Source organism: Chenopodium album, chromosome 24 (assembly GCF_948465745.1).
Source record: "Chenopodium album chromosome 24, dcCheAlbu1.1, whole genome shotgun sequence".
NCBI classification, from domain to species: domain Eukaryota; kingdom Viridiplantae; phylum Streptophyta; class Magnoliopsida; order Caryophyllales; family Amaranthaceae; genus Chenopodium; species Chenopodium album.
Window position 1 is genome coordinate 10,572,488 of NC_137857.1, and position 15,295 is coordinate 10,587,782.

Here is a 15,295-nt window from a genome sequence, read left to right on the forward strand (position 1 = left end):
TTATTATTAATGAATTTTATTTTTCCCCCTCACAAAAAAAAGTTGGCAAGATGTTTAAGTGATAAGTTGCTATACCTAAAGTGTGAACTTAGAAGACTGGAGTAAGAACAATTCTTATATTATAAAATTATTAATGGTCTTTAATATTTTATTTGATGTATTTCGATTGTGATGAAACTCGCTCATGCAATAATCAACACAAAAGGACCATATATTATCAAATTCATCACCAATATCAAATTTATCACCAGTATCACATTGCAAAGACTTAATAATCCGCTTTAATTGACTTTTAGCATAGCTCTAAAACGTGAGAAAAAGGTAGCAAACATGTGTGAGTAGAATTGAACTTAAGAGGATGCAAAATTGGGGAAAAAAAAAAAGAGTTTATACCATACATTAATTTAATATTTATAACCAAATTTGCTTATGATAAAAGATCCAAATAATATTTATGATTATTGAAGATAGTATACAATTCTACCCTCAGGAGAGTGTTCTCATAAACCATATACGAATCATATGATGTCTTCCTTTGTTTCTCAATAGTTGAAAACTAGATTAAACCCCGTGTAACCGATATACAGTTGTTCAATAATTTGACAACAAATAATAAAAATAGTGTTTTTTTAAAGGACTCGCTACACCAATTATTATATTAAAGAGTATGGAGTATGAAGTACGTTGATATATAGCCACATATAAATTCAAATGAAGAAATTAATATTTTAGAAAGTTTTTACCTAAGAAATATAATAATTTAGATACAATCCTTTTTTAAAATTAAAAAAAATATTTTTTTAGGCAAGACATGGACATACCTTGGAGACTCAACTACCAGAGGGACATTATTGCTTAGAAAAGCCCATTATATTTAAGCAAGTATTATTAGAGGGAAATTTTTTTATATAATACTGCCAAGAGTCGCTCTTGATTTCGCCTTTAGCAATACGTAATAGAAAAATGAGAGAGATGCAATACTCCATACATTGCTGATTGACATTTTATTGATTAAAACTTATTTTTATTGAACTGATTTATTTTGTTAAACTTAACTTGCCTAGTGTTGATATCTCTTAGCTTGCCTAGTGTTGAGAAGAAGTTTGTGGATCTCCTTGGTAGATTTAAGCCCTTGAATTTAAAGGAATTTTGTTAGGTTTTGAATTATAGTATAGCCTTATTGGGTATTCTAGTGATGGTTGAATGCATGTTAAAATAGATTACTTCGTATTATTTAGTATTTTTTTATACACCTTACAAATATAAAGTACAGTATTGTTAAATGTCCTGGATTGGTTTTAGGAAAGAGGTTGATTAAAAGGTATGAGAGACTAAATTACTGTATTTAATTAAATGTAATCAGATATTCAGATTTATAATCCATGGTAATCAAATATTATCATGTCATGTAATAACATATTAATAAACTGCCAACTCAAAGTACTACGTATTATACATTGTTTGCTAATAAGCATAAGATGAATTTTAAGATTCATGAAATAAAGTACAAGGAATATAATGAATTAGAATAATCATAAAAGTTTCAGGATAATCTAATTTCATGATAAGCTTGAATTTAAGTGTATATAAATTTAATATGGTTGGTACAAAATATCAAAGCTCTTACATCATATACTATCCTAGTATTCTAAGTAATTATGTAAGGAATAATATTAACGAATTAAAAGTCAGGAATTTCAGCTAATCATGTTGAGATTGTTGACTTCTTGCACCAATAATGAGCTATATCAAATTATCTTGGACGTTGCTGTCATGAACTCATGATCTCAATTGAATGTCATACCGTACGTTCATATATAAGCATCTTTGTACGTTTTCAATCTAACCTAATAAAGTTGACACACATATTATCACAAGACAATTAGTATTTGTGTCTGGATATTGCCCCGGGTCATCATATGAGATAGATATATCAACCTTTAGTATGTATGAGTGTACATTATACTCGTATAAAATATGATGACCTTGATAGTAAGGCATATATTTAGTGTTAGAATTGATGAGCGTTAGAATTGTATGTTCAATTCTTGTATCTAAGTACATATAACGGGAGAACAAACAATCTAAGTAGTTAGGGTTGAGAGATCATCCCACGATTGGTCTGTAGTTATATATTGATATATGAGATCGGTGTATTTACTTTTAAAAAGTAAAAAATTGGTGTAATATTTACTTGAATTTATGATTTAATTTAGGTCTCTTAATTGTCTTTTATTTAGGTTGCCCCAGTTTAAGTATCATTAGGGAGTAGGTTGGTTTAGTATTGAGTCCAGCTTTATTTAAGTTGATTGACAACTTGTGTTCTTTTTCAATTAACACATTTTGATTTGTATGTTTCTCAAAGTAAAATCATGAATTTATAATAACTAATATCATCAGTAAGTGAAATTTTTTTTTTTTAAAAAAAGTTTATGTATATATCTATAATTAAGGGCCTGTTCATATTTACTTAATTTCAGTTTAGTTCAGTTCTGTTCAGCTCCAATCAGTTCAGTTCAGTTCAGTTCAGCTCCAATCAGTTCAGTTCAATTCAGCTCTTAATTTCCCTCTCACATAAAATATTCATTTCAGCTCAATTCAGTTCAGTTCAGTTCAGCTCTAATCAGTTCAGTTCAGCTCTAATCAGTTCAGTAAATGTGAACAGACCCTAAGTCATATTTTATTATGTCTTTTCTTGATATAAATCACCAGAAATGATCAACCAGGATCATGTAAATAATACAAAAAGATAAATAATAATGAAGGTAGTGATTTTGAATTAAGTTGGATCACTTGGGTTAGAGATGAAGTGTTTTTAGGTCAATTTCATATCACTATCAATTAGGTATTTTGTGATCTTGTTATTCTCCCTAAAAATAGTATTTTGTTTTCAACGACAATGCAAGAAAAACAAAGGCCATCTTACGCATTTGAGGTTCCATTTCTACTAACTACAATTAATCCATCAATTAACAAGTTAATTTATTTGTTTTTCACAAAAAAATGTTAATTTATTTAGACAATGAAGTCGAATTTTATTCTATATTTCAATACCTTATGAGCACATAATTGGAAATTATAGGGTGGTATATGTAACTATGTAAGCAGTAGTGGAAATTTTGTCACCTATTAGAATAGTTTCAAGATCTGATATAACGGTAAGCCTTCGTTATCATTCATAGTTTTCATTTTTCAATAGCCAACCGGCCCAATGTGTAATATATCTACCTTGTTAAGTTAATGCAAAAGCCTCCGTCAAAAAAAAATAGAAGTTAATGCAAACAAATTAACCAAATCATGAAGTAACGTTACAAAAAATGTATGGACAATCAGACAAACAAACTAAATAAAAGTATTGATTTGAATTTTATATACTCTTAGAGCGTGTTCACTTCAGCTTAATTTTAGCTCAGTTCAGTTCAGCTCAGTTCCTAATTTCATCTTTCATAAACAGTTCAATTGAGTTCAGCTCGGCGTAGTAAATGTGAACAGGCCCTTACTAATTTCTAATTCCTCCGTTTTAATTTCTAGGTATTCCTTATTCTTTCTTTTTAATTTTTTATCCGTCTTTCCAAATGCTATTCACTTTTTTCTTTTTTTTTATGTTATTTCTAGACTTTTATTCATTTTTTATCACCTACAACTCCACTTTGTAGGCCCAATTTTATTTGATAATTTCCATACTACGTATCTATTTCTCTCATTTTAAAGCAAAAAAGTACTGATGACTGCTTCAATTTTTCTTATGCTGTGTCTGTAATCGTATAGAGCAAATCTTTCCTGACACTGTTTGCATTAGCTCATATGCAACTGTTTTACTGTGCAGCAACTACTAGAGGAGGTGTACTACTGTACTGTATCAATTCGAAAATATCGAGCTACAACCACAAGGCTAAACTCCAAAAACGAACTTATAAGCACAATTTTACAGAAAGAATACAAGAGATGAACCTGACAAGATTACATAGCAAGGCGAATAATGTTATTGTGTACTGTATTACATTACATGAATGGGGTTACAATCCACAGACAAATCAGCCTTGCTAGAATAACTCTGCTATTGAGAAGGCAACATTAAAAAAACTAGAGCTTCTCGCTAACTAATACAGTAATACACAAAATGAAATATAACCGAGGCTCTGAGAGAACTAAGGGGAAAAACTGGCTAATCTTACAGAACCATCTCTCAAACCTCAACAAGACAACAACTACATGGGTACATGCACAGGTTCATTTCAGCAAATGCAGTCAAATTGACCGACAAAAAAAGATCTGAAATGAGGAATACAAATATAAGTTAGGAGGTTAGTGAAGTGTGACTGACCACAGTATGTTAGCTCATTTTGTAACATGAAGATATGTCCCGACTCAAACAGATTCTGCTGCATCATTTCCAACGTGAGTATCACCATTTTCTCTGCTAAGCTTAGACTTTGGAGAGGAAAATGGTGCTTGTTTAGAGACAGTTTTATTTGAATGCTGTTCTGCATTGTGTATATTAAGATATGTATAGACCGACATGCCTATCAAGGCAGTGATTGCTCCACAAACACTGGTTATCCCAGGATTTGATCCAAAAAGAAGGTACCCTCCTATGAGTATAACACACGTCTTGAATTGGCCTAGAACAACATGGGTAATAGCAGAAGTTGCCCTGCACACATTTGATTCGAAATAAAAATATAAAATTAGGTTTAACATTCAGCTTTCAAAAAAAAAAATAAAAGTACAATGCAATGGATGCTCTGGATCATATCCCAATCATGGGTCGTGGTGTAGACACTACGACACAAAAATTACTTTGAAGGAGGGGGGGGGGGGATTTGGAGAGGCCATAAAACCATTTGCATAGGACTATAGGTTATTGGACAAGCTACGTAGCAGGTCATTAGCTATAAGAATATAGTTTAGACAACAGCGTCAAAATTTGCTAGAATTTTACAAGAAATATTTCATATGTAAACTTCCAAAATATGAAAAGGAGCATAATCCTTCTTTTTTCTCAATTGAGACCTACTTTGAAAAAAGATAGTACAAAGAATCTCAGATACTTACCCAAGCGCAAGTGCTCCTGACCACTGAAGCAAGAATCCAAGAAGTGCAGACATCAAAATTATAGATGTGTTTCCGACATCCCATTTAAAAGAAAGGATACCCGGTGGATCTAGCCAAGGCATCATCACTACTAAGAAGAACACTGTAATTGGTGTTGTCTTCCACATCAACCTGCCCAAATAAAAGCCTTCATAAGGACACATATGACAGCATCCGAAAATTCTGAAACAAAGAATTTAACCAAGAAATGAAGTCAAAAGGATATAACATACGCCAATGCAGTCCAATTCTCCCGCTGCTGCATACTGGACCACATGATCTTATTCACAGCACTAGGAACTATCCAAGCTAAGGCCATACAAGCACCAAATAAGTGGAACTGTACATCAGTTACAGTAGCAACAGCTACACCAGCTGACACTACAGTAAGAGCAAGAGCCTGAAAAAGGTTCTCCCATCAGAAAAACAAATCACGGAAACAGGAAGAAAACAAACACTGCAGCACACAAAATAGGCTACTCGAAGTTGACAGCATACAGGTTGATGTGGAAGACAACACCAATTACAGTGTTCAGAGACATTTAAAATTAGTGTTCAGAGACATTTAACATTACAACGTAATGTAAAATGTATACAAGTATCCACAATCCATACAAATTCTCATAAATCGAAGCAGTATTAATAAAAGACGAAATTAGACATAAAATAAAAATAAAATAACAAATACTTTGTAATGAATAAATAGAAAACAGAGAGAGAAATGTGAGGTTTCATGTTCAGAGCTCACATCTACCAGAAATGGATGCCCCAAGTCCCAACACTCGAAGTTAACACTACTTTTACTTATTCTTTCACCATGCCTCTTATCCCTTGATCTCCAAGCCCTAACTCTATTAATATTGGCTAGCAAAAGAGGGAATATTTTTTATCAGTATTTCCATTATTTTACTGATTCAAAGTATGTTCATTAGGCAAGAAATTGGAAGTTCTCTGAGCTTATAAATGTACCAATACCCCTATGACAGCAACTGCAGAAAACAATTTACAACTATGAAGTATGAACATAAAATTTTATCCTATTTTAGTATTATATACTTCCTCCATATTTTACTTGCAACACTTTTGACTTTTACACTATTCAAGATTATCGGATTATCCACTTTTACTAGCTTTAATAATTTATAGCTAAGGAAAGATATTAGATATATTCACATGGGATCTTGATACATTTGTCTTGATTAACTTCCAATACATCAATTTTTTATTATGTTTACATATTGGTGATTAAAGATATTAGTGATCAAAATAATGCATTGGCATGCATAAAATGAGAAGAGTGGCAAGTAAAAAAGGAAGTACTTCAAGATAACTTAAATGGCTACAAGACATTCTAGATTCAAAAACTACTTTCAATTCAATCGAGTAGGACAAATCCCACTAGCAAATAGCAATCAGTTCCTAAAGGTGAAATATAGGGTAAGAAAACCCCTTAATCTAGTTCAACCAAAGTACATTGCATGGCTCCAACCACCAGTAATACACAAGTACAATGGAGACAATAAATGATTAATGAACAATTGAAAACCTATAATTTTGCAATTGGACAAATAAAACTGATAGTTATACAATTACAATTTTACACAACCACCAAAAAATGCACTCTTCAATGCTCTAGTATACTACTCCCTTTGTTGGTTTTTGCCCTGCTTACTTACCATTGTACTAATCAATTTGCTTCATACTATGTTAGACTTACCCTCCTTATCATCTTACCCCTTCTATAGTTCTATCCCACAATAATTACACGTTTCCACCCACTCTATTACTTAACGAACTTTTATCTAACACTTAACTAACTTTTACCTTCTCTCTCTTACTTTATCCTACTTTATCTTACATCCACTTTCATTTTTCAATATTTTCTCAAATTGTGTATCTAATTAACTAACTGAGTAAAACATAAAAGGGAGCATCCATATATATTAAAGGAAGAAAGAATGAAGTAATACCTATAACAAAACCTAAGGAAAATATCTAACATAGAGGACAATTTCTGAGTTCTTGATGCAAATCACACTACATCTCCAACAAATAAAATATACCATTGAACCATTATTAATAATGGAAAGAGCATAAGATATCGAAGCATGCATAAGTCCGCTTAACATGAGGAAACAGGAAAAAACTGAAGTTGAAAGTCAGCAGAGGAGGGGCTGCAAATATTTCATTGGTGATCTAACAGTGAGTGACTGAGTGGCTAGAGTATAACAAACAACAGAAAGAACGGGAGGAAAGAAGGTTAAGTAAGCCAGTAGGGGCTCATCGAGCAGACCACCTTCCAAGTGGATTCCTAGCAATATTTGTTTTCTTAAGAAAACAAGAGATCTTCTGCTTAACTCTCAAGATGAAACAACAGTGAGATTCAGCAATTAGGTTGAAATAAGAAAGATGAACAAATGCTAAACAGTTTATGCTGGCCTCAATTTGAGCTCAATAAGAAAATGGTTGTAAACGAATTAAAGATATTTGCACTTCATGTGCAGTGATCTCAAGATAAAATTAAGCAAAAAACACAACCCAATACATGAGCACAAAAGTACTAGGCAAATTGCCACTCAATCTTTTTAAGAAGTGAATACTGGCAAAGTGAGCTGGGAAAACATAAGAATCCTTTCATGTTTATAGATAGAGAAAAATCTAAGAAACATTTGGAGTTGCAATATTTATTCCAAAGTTTTGAGACTTGAAGAACTTTCACAATCAAGTTGATTGGAAAGCCACCCCTCCGCAATCTATTCTAGAACATTACAGTTTTCTACTTATCCATAAATATAAGGGAAGAATATTCAAACGACTGACAAATGACAAGCAACCCATTCAAAGGAATACCATATAACTATAACCATGGGCAATCTATGTACTATGTAACAACTATTAGAATAACTTTAGACATCAGAAAATCATGTCTTAAATAATCCTAGCTCTTAAGTTTCACACGTCAACAAGTTGCAAAAGAAAACTTTCTCAGTAGAAGGTTGCCTTTCATACACAACAATTACCTAATCTGTAAATATAATTCAAGGGCCATTGATGAAAAAGAATAAGCGATTACCTTTTGAAAAGAGACCTTTTTCCGCAAGAGAATGAATTCTGCAACCACTATTGAAGGGGTCACCGCGATCTTTGCCATCTGATAAAATCCAACACTGAAAGTACAGAAGTTAGAGGGAAAATAGGAATCAGGAAATGGTTTAACCGATGAAAATTTATGTGACTCACCTATTATACTTCAAACTGACATTAGCAAGACCAGTAGATAGGGACATTACAACACCAAGAGCGAATAAAGAAGATAAACGAGAAGCTTTTGTGGGAGGCGCAGGGAGCATAGATAGAGCATTCAGAATAGCCATTAAAAACCAGCTTACTACATAGTGAATGAATGTGAGAAATATGGGATAATTGAAGCCGACCTTCCCAAGGACCTATATAATCCAGATAAACATGAGGCAATCAATAAAATGACTAACTAAAAATTGCTTATTTAACAATATAAAAAAAATCATAGCCATGGGTATACCAGCTTATTCATCAAGATTATACCAACGGACACCAAAAAGTTGAAAGTGAGTGCCACCATAGGCCCACATAGGCGTTGCTGATAGCGCCTCGCACCTTCTGAGGAACACAACTCATTGAACAGAGAAGACCTTAAATCTTCTAGTGCTTTACCTAGTAAGAGTAAGACACAAATAATGAAGGTAAGTGCACCTTTAGTAAGCCACAAAAACAACAAAAGAATTTTGTAAAAGAGGTAGAAGCAACAGTCAAGGTACTGGAATGCAGTCTCGCCGGTTTACAGTGTAACAAAAGGGAGTAAGGTGAACGGGATAAGATAAAGGTTCATGTTCCTAACTAACAAAGAGCAAAATTCTAACTTGCATGGTAGCATTTTTTTAGAGATACCACACACAAACAATCAACTTCATCATAATATGTGATTATAGTCCTTAATAACAGGTTAAACATAAAAGTGAAATCATGCATTTAATAAATAAAATCAGATCTTCTAAGCAACAAAGCTTCAGTTGTTTGATTGAAAAAAAAAAAAAAAAGAGTACTTCCTCCTTTCTCTTTTTAATGCAATACTTTGACTTTTATACTATGCGTATACTCTACTTTGACTAGTTTTGTTGATTTATGGTTAAGAAAAATTAGTCATGTAGGATCTTATTAAATGCGTCCCACTGACCCACTTCATATTTTTTAAAATCAAATTTTTAAAATTTTTCCAAATGAGTAATAAAGGCCTTGTTTGGCAATTGACTGTTGGCTGTTGGCTGCTGGCTGTTTAACTTGGCTTGTTTGACTGGCTGTTAGTATTGGCTGTTTGTAGTGGCTGTTTGACTATTTATTGTATGTAAACATGTTTGGTAAAATCAGCTGTTAGATATTGGCTGTAACTATGCAAAACAACCTTAAAGGGCATTATTATGTATTCTTATACATTTATTATCAGTATTATTAATTATTAATTACTAATACAAAATATTAACTACTAATTTATAATTACTTATTATTAATTATAAACTACTAGTTATTAAGTACTAATTACTAATTATTAAGCACTTAATATTAATTAAATATTACTAACAATTGTTAATTACTAGTTATTAACAATTAAGTACTAATAATTACTAATTACGGAGTACTAACTATTAATTTTTAAGTACTTATAACTACTAATTTACTAATTATTAAATAATAATTATTAATTATTAATTACTAATAATAGATTATTAATTACTAATTATAAATTATTAATTACTAATTTTTTATTACTAATTACTAATTATAAATTATTAATTAATAAGTATTGATTATGAATTACTAATTATAAATTATTAACTATTGATTATTGATTATTAATTACTATTTATAAATTATTAATTACTAATTATTAATTACTGATTACTTATTATTAATTACTAATTACTAATTATTAATTATTAATAATTAATTATTAATTACTGATTATTAATTATTAATTATAGATTAATAATTATTAAATATTAATTACTGATTATTAATTATCAATTATCAATTACTAATTACAAATTAATAATTAGTTATTAATTAATTACCAATTATTAATTACTAATTATTGGTTGATAATTATTAATTATTAATTATTAATTATTGATTGATAATTATTAATTACTAATTATTAATTATTAATAATTAATAATTATTATTAATTAATAATTACTAATTATTAATTATTAATTATTAATAATTAATAATTATTATTAATTAATAATTACTAATTATTAATTATTAATTATTAATTATTAATTATTAATTAATAATTAATAATTACTAATTACTAATTATTAATTATTAATTATTAATTATTAATTATTAATTATTAATTATTAATTATTAATTATTAATTATTAATTATTAATTATTAATTATTAATTATTAATTATTAATTATTAATTATTAATTATTAATTATTAATTATTAATTATTAATTATTAATTATTAATTATTAATTATTAATTATTAATTATTAATTATTAATTATTAATTATTAATTATTAATTATTAATTATTAATTATTAATTATTAATTATTAATTATTAATTATTAATTATTAATTATTAATTATTAATTATTAATTATTAATTATTAATTATTAATTATTAATTATTAATTATTAATTATTAATTATTAATTATTAATTATTAATTATTAATTATTAATTATTAATTATTAATTATTAATTATTAATTATTAATTATTAATTATTAATTATTAATTATTAATTATTAATTATTAATTATTAATTATTAATTAAGGATAAAAAGTAATTTGTTTAATGAAAAGCCAAAAGCCAAAACCAAAAAGCTAGTAACACTAGCTTTTTGTTTTTGGCGGAAAAGCCGGCTTTTTCACCTAGCTGAAAAGCCATTTACCAAACAAGTATTTTGGCTGTTTGACCAAAAGAAAAAGCCAAAAGCCAAAAGCCAACCAAAAAGCCAACTAAAAGCCAATTACCAAACAAGGCCAAAATATATCAATGATTGAAATAATGCATTGGCAAGTGTGGATTGAAAAGTGTTGCATTGAAAAGAGAACAGAGGAAGTACTTGTGTTTTTTAATTTTTTTTTATTGTTTAAAACAACAGAAACCCAAAATAAATATCACTAATATATCTTGGAAATAAATCTCCAAAATATTTCAGGAAGTTTCAAACAAAGAAATGTCAGGGTATTGTGGAGCAAGTCAACAAGGATACAAGTAGTGGAAACTATCAAAGCTAATTGCTTCTGCATCCTAACTTTGCAAAAAAATTCGGAGTTTCGAATCAGTCTTTTGTATGAATGTACATTTTCCAATGTACTGTAAATATTAATACCCCAAGGAGAAGTAACTAACTGATTGTTGTTCTCCTCCCAAGGATGATATTCCATAAGAAAGACCCCAAAAATAAGTATTCAATGCTTAACATAATCGAGAATCATCACAAACAAACATTAAACTTCACTACTAACTTAATTTAATTAATACCTTATTTGCAATCTCCCATCAATGATACCCTTAACATGATTAAAGCAATCATCAAAGCAAAATGCTTTTAATTTGCATCCTTCAATCTTTTTAAATATAGCAATGATATAGAAAATGACCCAACAAAGATTCAAACTTTCATACTAATTCAAAATTTTCAAATACTTTCCAAACATCAGAATCAACAGATCCATTAATTTAAAAAAGTACTTGATTACATTCCAATCAATTAAAACAAAACTCATCCTTTCCAATCACAATCAACAAAATGCACCAACATATATCAAATTTATTTCCCACTACAAAACCACTAATATTAACCCTTACCAATCAAATTCAACCAAATGCACCAATATTAATCAAATTTATCACCACAAACATTAACCCTCTCCAATCAAATTCAAATGCATCAATATTAATCAAATTCATAACCCATATAAACACAAATATTAACCCAATAGCAATAAACAATACCTTTTTCACCAGCATCACTATCTTTACGCTTGAGAATCTTCCTCACATTCTTACTAACAAACAAATTAAACATCTTCCTGCTACAAAGCATCCCCCTTTCTCAAAAACCCACCAATAAAGTTTCAATCTTTTGCTCAAAACCCTTCAAAAAATTAACCCCAAATTAGAAAAACTCGAAAAAATTTGAAATAAAGAATTTGAATTGGAGGTGGGAAAGTAAGCAAATAGGGAAGAATGAGAGCAGAGGAGAGAGAGAGTGAAAGAGAAGGGGACACGGGTCTCACAGAACAACAGAGAAAGAAGACAACAAAATAAGGTTGTTGTCTGATAGAACAAACAACAAAGTGAAGAAAGTGGGGTCATGATTCTTGTTCAGCGTTAAGGGCGGATAGATTGAGGAAACTGTGAGTGAGTGATTGGCATTGCAGTGCTTGTAATGTAATCTTGTATTGTACACAAACAACACAAAGTTATTAGCCAAAAATATATTCTATCATTTGAGGTGATTGTTAATTCTAAGTTACACCCACCGACAGTTGGGACTCTTGGAGAAAGATTTGCTTGTGGGGTTGTTATATTATGTTGCTTATTGGATTATGTGGTTAAACTTTAAAAACTTTAATCGTACGAGTAATTTTCTAATGCTCGAAAGTAATTTTAAGAGAAAACTGAGTTAAGTTGGATCTTAAAAACTCAAAATACATTTAAAAAATATTTTATTGGTTTATGATTAGCGGTATAAAAAATCAAAGTAATGCATTAGATATTATAAAAAGGTAAATAGTAAAAATATTCAGTAATGGAGGCAGTATGCAACTATGCATGTCAATATGTGTTTCTTCGTAATCCACACTGATAATAAAGATGTTGCCATTTTTATAGGATCGAGGGATGAGAAATAGAAAAATGAAATATAAAAGTTGGGTAACCAAATTTGATGTTGGGGGTAAGATTTATCAACTTTTCTAGGGACATAATTTGGTTTGATTGGTTTTCATATACTCTGTATTTGAAATCCAATCTATCATTAGAATTAATCAATAACATAATACTAAAACAGACACCGAAAATAATACGTGTCATTTCATGGAGCTGTCATTTTTTGTAATACCCTGTATTTTTATATGTATTTTATTTTAAATATGTATTTTGTGAAGTATTTAAATAATTTGAAATGTTTTTAGTTAAGATATGTTAATTATTTAATTTAATAAGTTTGGAATATTTTTTAAAAGGAAAGTTTTATTTTAACAAGTTTTTTTAGGAAAGGGATTAGGAAGGAGTAAAGAAAGAAATTTTAGGTAAGGAGGGTTTTTAAAGAAAGAGGGTATAAATATTCAACACTTGGGCAAATTAAACTTTGCCCACAGTGGAGAAAACCCAAGGTAAATTTCTCTCCCTTCTCCTTTATTTTTCTTTCTTTTTCTCCTTCCCCTTTTTCGGCTAACACCACCGTCAGCCACCAACATACCACCGGTGGGCCGCCGGCCACCACCAGCAACACCGGCAATAGCAGCGGCGCCACCAACAGCCGGCTGTGGTGCCGTGGCTGCTGTCCGTTTCTTGAAAAAAATTTTTTTTTTTTTATTTCTTGTTTAATCCTAGATCTAATTGTTAATTATGGGTTTTATGATTAAAAGTATGATGCTTGATTATAATTAGTATGCAATTTAATTTTCAGATTTTAACTCTATTTAAAAAGTCTCAATTTTGAAACCCTAGATTCATAAATTATTATTTATTGAAGGAATATGATGTAGGGTGGATAAAACCATTAATTTAAGTGTTTTAAAGTATAACTAGTGTGTGGCTCGGCGACGCCCCGAGTTGCTAGTTTGTAATTAACATTCGATTAATTTTTGCTTAATATATTGAAAATCATCTTCAAAATTTAATATTTTGAATATAGATTTGTCTTAGAAAAACCATATTTAATATTTGCAACAAAATTTAATACAAGTTGAATTATTCTATGATATGTAACGAATAGTACAATTAAGGACTAATCATCTTATACAAGTTAATTATAATTTTGTTGGATAAATTTACACAATATTTGTATAGCTAAGGCGGTAAGACTTGCATAGTAATACTTGTTGGTCTCAAGTTCAAATCTTGTTATATAAGTATAGATTATAGCAAGTTTTTATTAATATTTAATGCTGGAATTTTTGGTAGTATGCTAAAAGTAAAGTTTCTTTAAGGAATTTTAATTACCCATTAATAGGGATTAAGTATGAGGTTTTAAATAAAATTTCAACTTGTTTTTAATTAATTTTGAGTGGTTTAATAAGAGTATATATTGCTGGAAATTTGTGAGGAGTAGATATTGATGCCTTCTTATGATTTTGGTTTGTAGGAGAATTCCAATTAAGGGTCTGTTCTCTTACGTTGAAATTCAGTTCAGTTCAGTTCAGTTCAGTTCAGCTGAGTTCAGTTCAGTTCAGTTCAGCTCAATTCAGTTCAGCTCAGTTCAGTTCAGTTTAGTTCAGTTCAGCTCCTAATTTCTTTCTCTTATAAAATATTCATTTCAGTTCAGTTCAGTTCAGTTCAGTTCAGCTGAGTTCAGTTCAGTTCAGTTCAGTTCAGCTGAGTTCAGTCAATGAGAACAGGCCCTAAGTGATTTCGCTTAGTCATGGCGATTTTAAGATCATATTCAAGGTACGTTCACGTACTTAGCATATTTATGGGTGATGTAGTAGCATGCTAGGTTTGGTTAATTGAATTACAAGTAGTATTATGCTAAGATTTATGTTTGGAATTATGGATTTTGATGTTGGTGATTGAATTATTAAGCATGATTTATTTGTGATGGATTATAGATTGGAAAATTATATTTTGGCATGTTTTATATGAACTACACTTTTATTTATAGCATGTCATGCATGTTTAATTAAAATACATGTTTAATTTGGTTTGGAATATTGAAAAGGAATATTATTATGGTTCATATAATTTTTGTTGATGCTATAAGCATGGGAAAGGAGCTATGTAAGTGTCTATGTACACGAGGAATAAATTGAATGTGTCTATGCGTTTAAGGTGTCTTTGACACTGAGGTAGATTTAAAAAGGGTTCAACATTAAAAATTATGTGGTCACTAATTATTGTAGAATTAAATTGGTATGTTGTTTGTTTGAATAATTATTGTTGATTGCATAATTATAATTTAAGAGTCATCACCAATTC

At 29.7% G+C, this 15,295-nt stretch overlaps 1 protein-coding gene across 2 annotated transcripts; it reads right to left on the reverse strand.

The window, feature by feature from the left end:
• Window positions 1–3,937: 3,937 nt before the first annotated feature.
• On the reverse strand, window positions 3,938–12,554 carry LOC145610310 (nucleotide-sugar uncharacterized transporter 2-like). Of its 2 annotated transcripts, XM_081665638.1 has the most exons (8): window positions 12,391–12,554; window positions 12,107–12,248; window positions 8,636–8,787; window positions 8,335–8,540; window positions 8,168–8,261; window positions 5,328–5,494; window positions 5,056–5,226; window positions 3,938–4,654 (listed from the first exon to the last, which is right to left on the reverse strand). In XM_081665638.1, exons 2-8 carry the CDS (start codon window positions 12,195–12,197, stop codon window positions 4,369–4,371), a joined length of 1,167 nt encoding a protein of 388 aa, XP_081521764.1. In that variant the 5' UTR covers window positions 12,198–12,248; window positions 12,391–12,554; the 3' UTR covers window positions 3,938–4,368. The 2 variants fall into 2 exon arrangements, with proteins under 2 accessions (XP_081521764.1, XP_081521763.1); XM_081665637.1 differs by lacking the exon at window positions 12,391–12,554 and having other exon boundaries at window positions 12,107–12,384.
• Window positions 12,555–15,295: the final 2,741 nt, after the last annotated feature.

Coding starts and splice junctions, on each gene's coding strand:
- LOC145610310 (XM_081665638.1), bottom strand. CDS start 12,197: ATGCTTTGTAGCAGGAAGATGTTTAATTTGTTTGTTAGTAAGAATGTG. Junction 8,788..12,106: donor TAGTGATGCTGGTGAAAAAG/GTATTGTTTATT, acceptor TACTCTTACTAG/GTAAAGCACTAGAAGATTTA. Junction 8,262..8,334: donor GTCAGTTTGAAGTATAATAG/GTGAGTCACATA, acceptor CTGTACTTTCAG/TGTTGGATTTTATCAGATGG.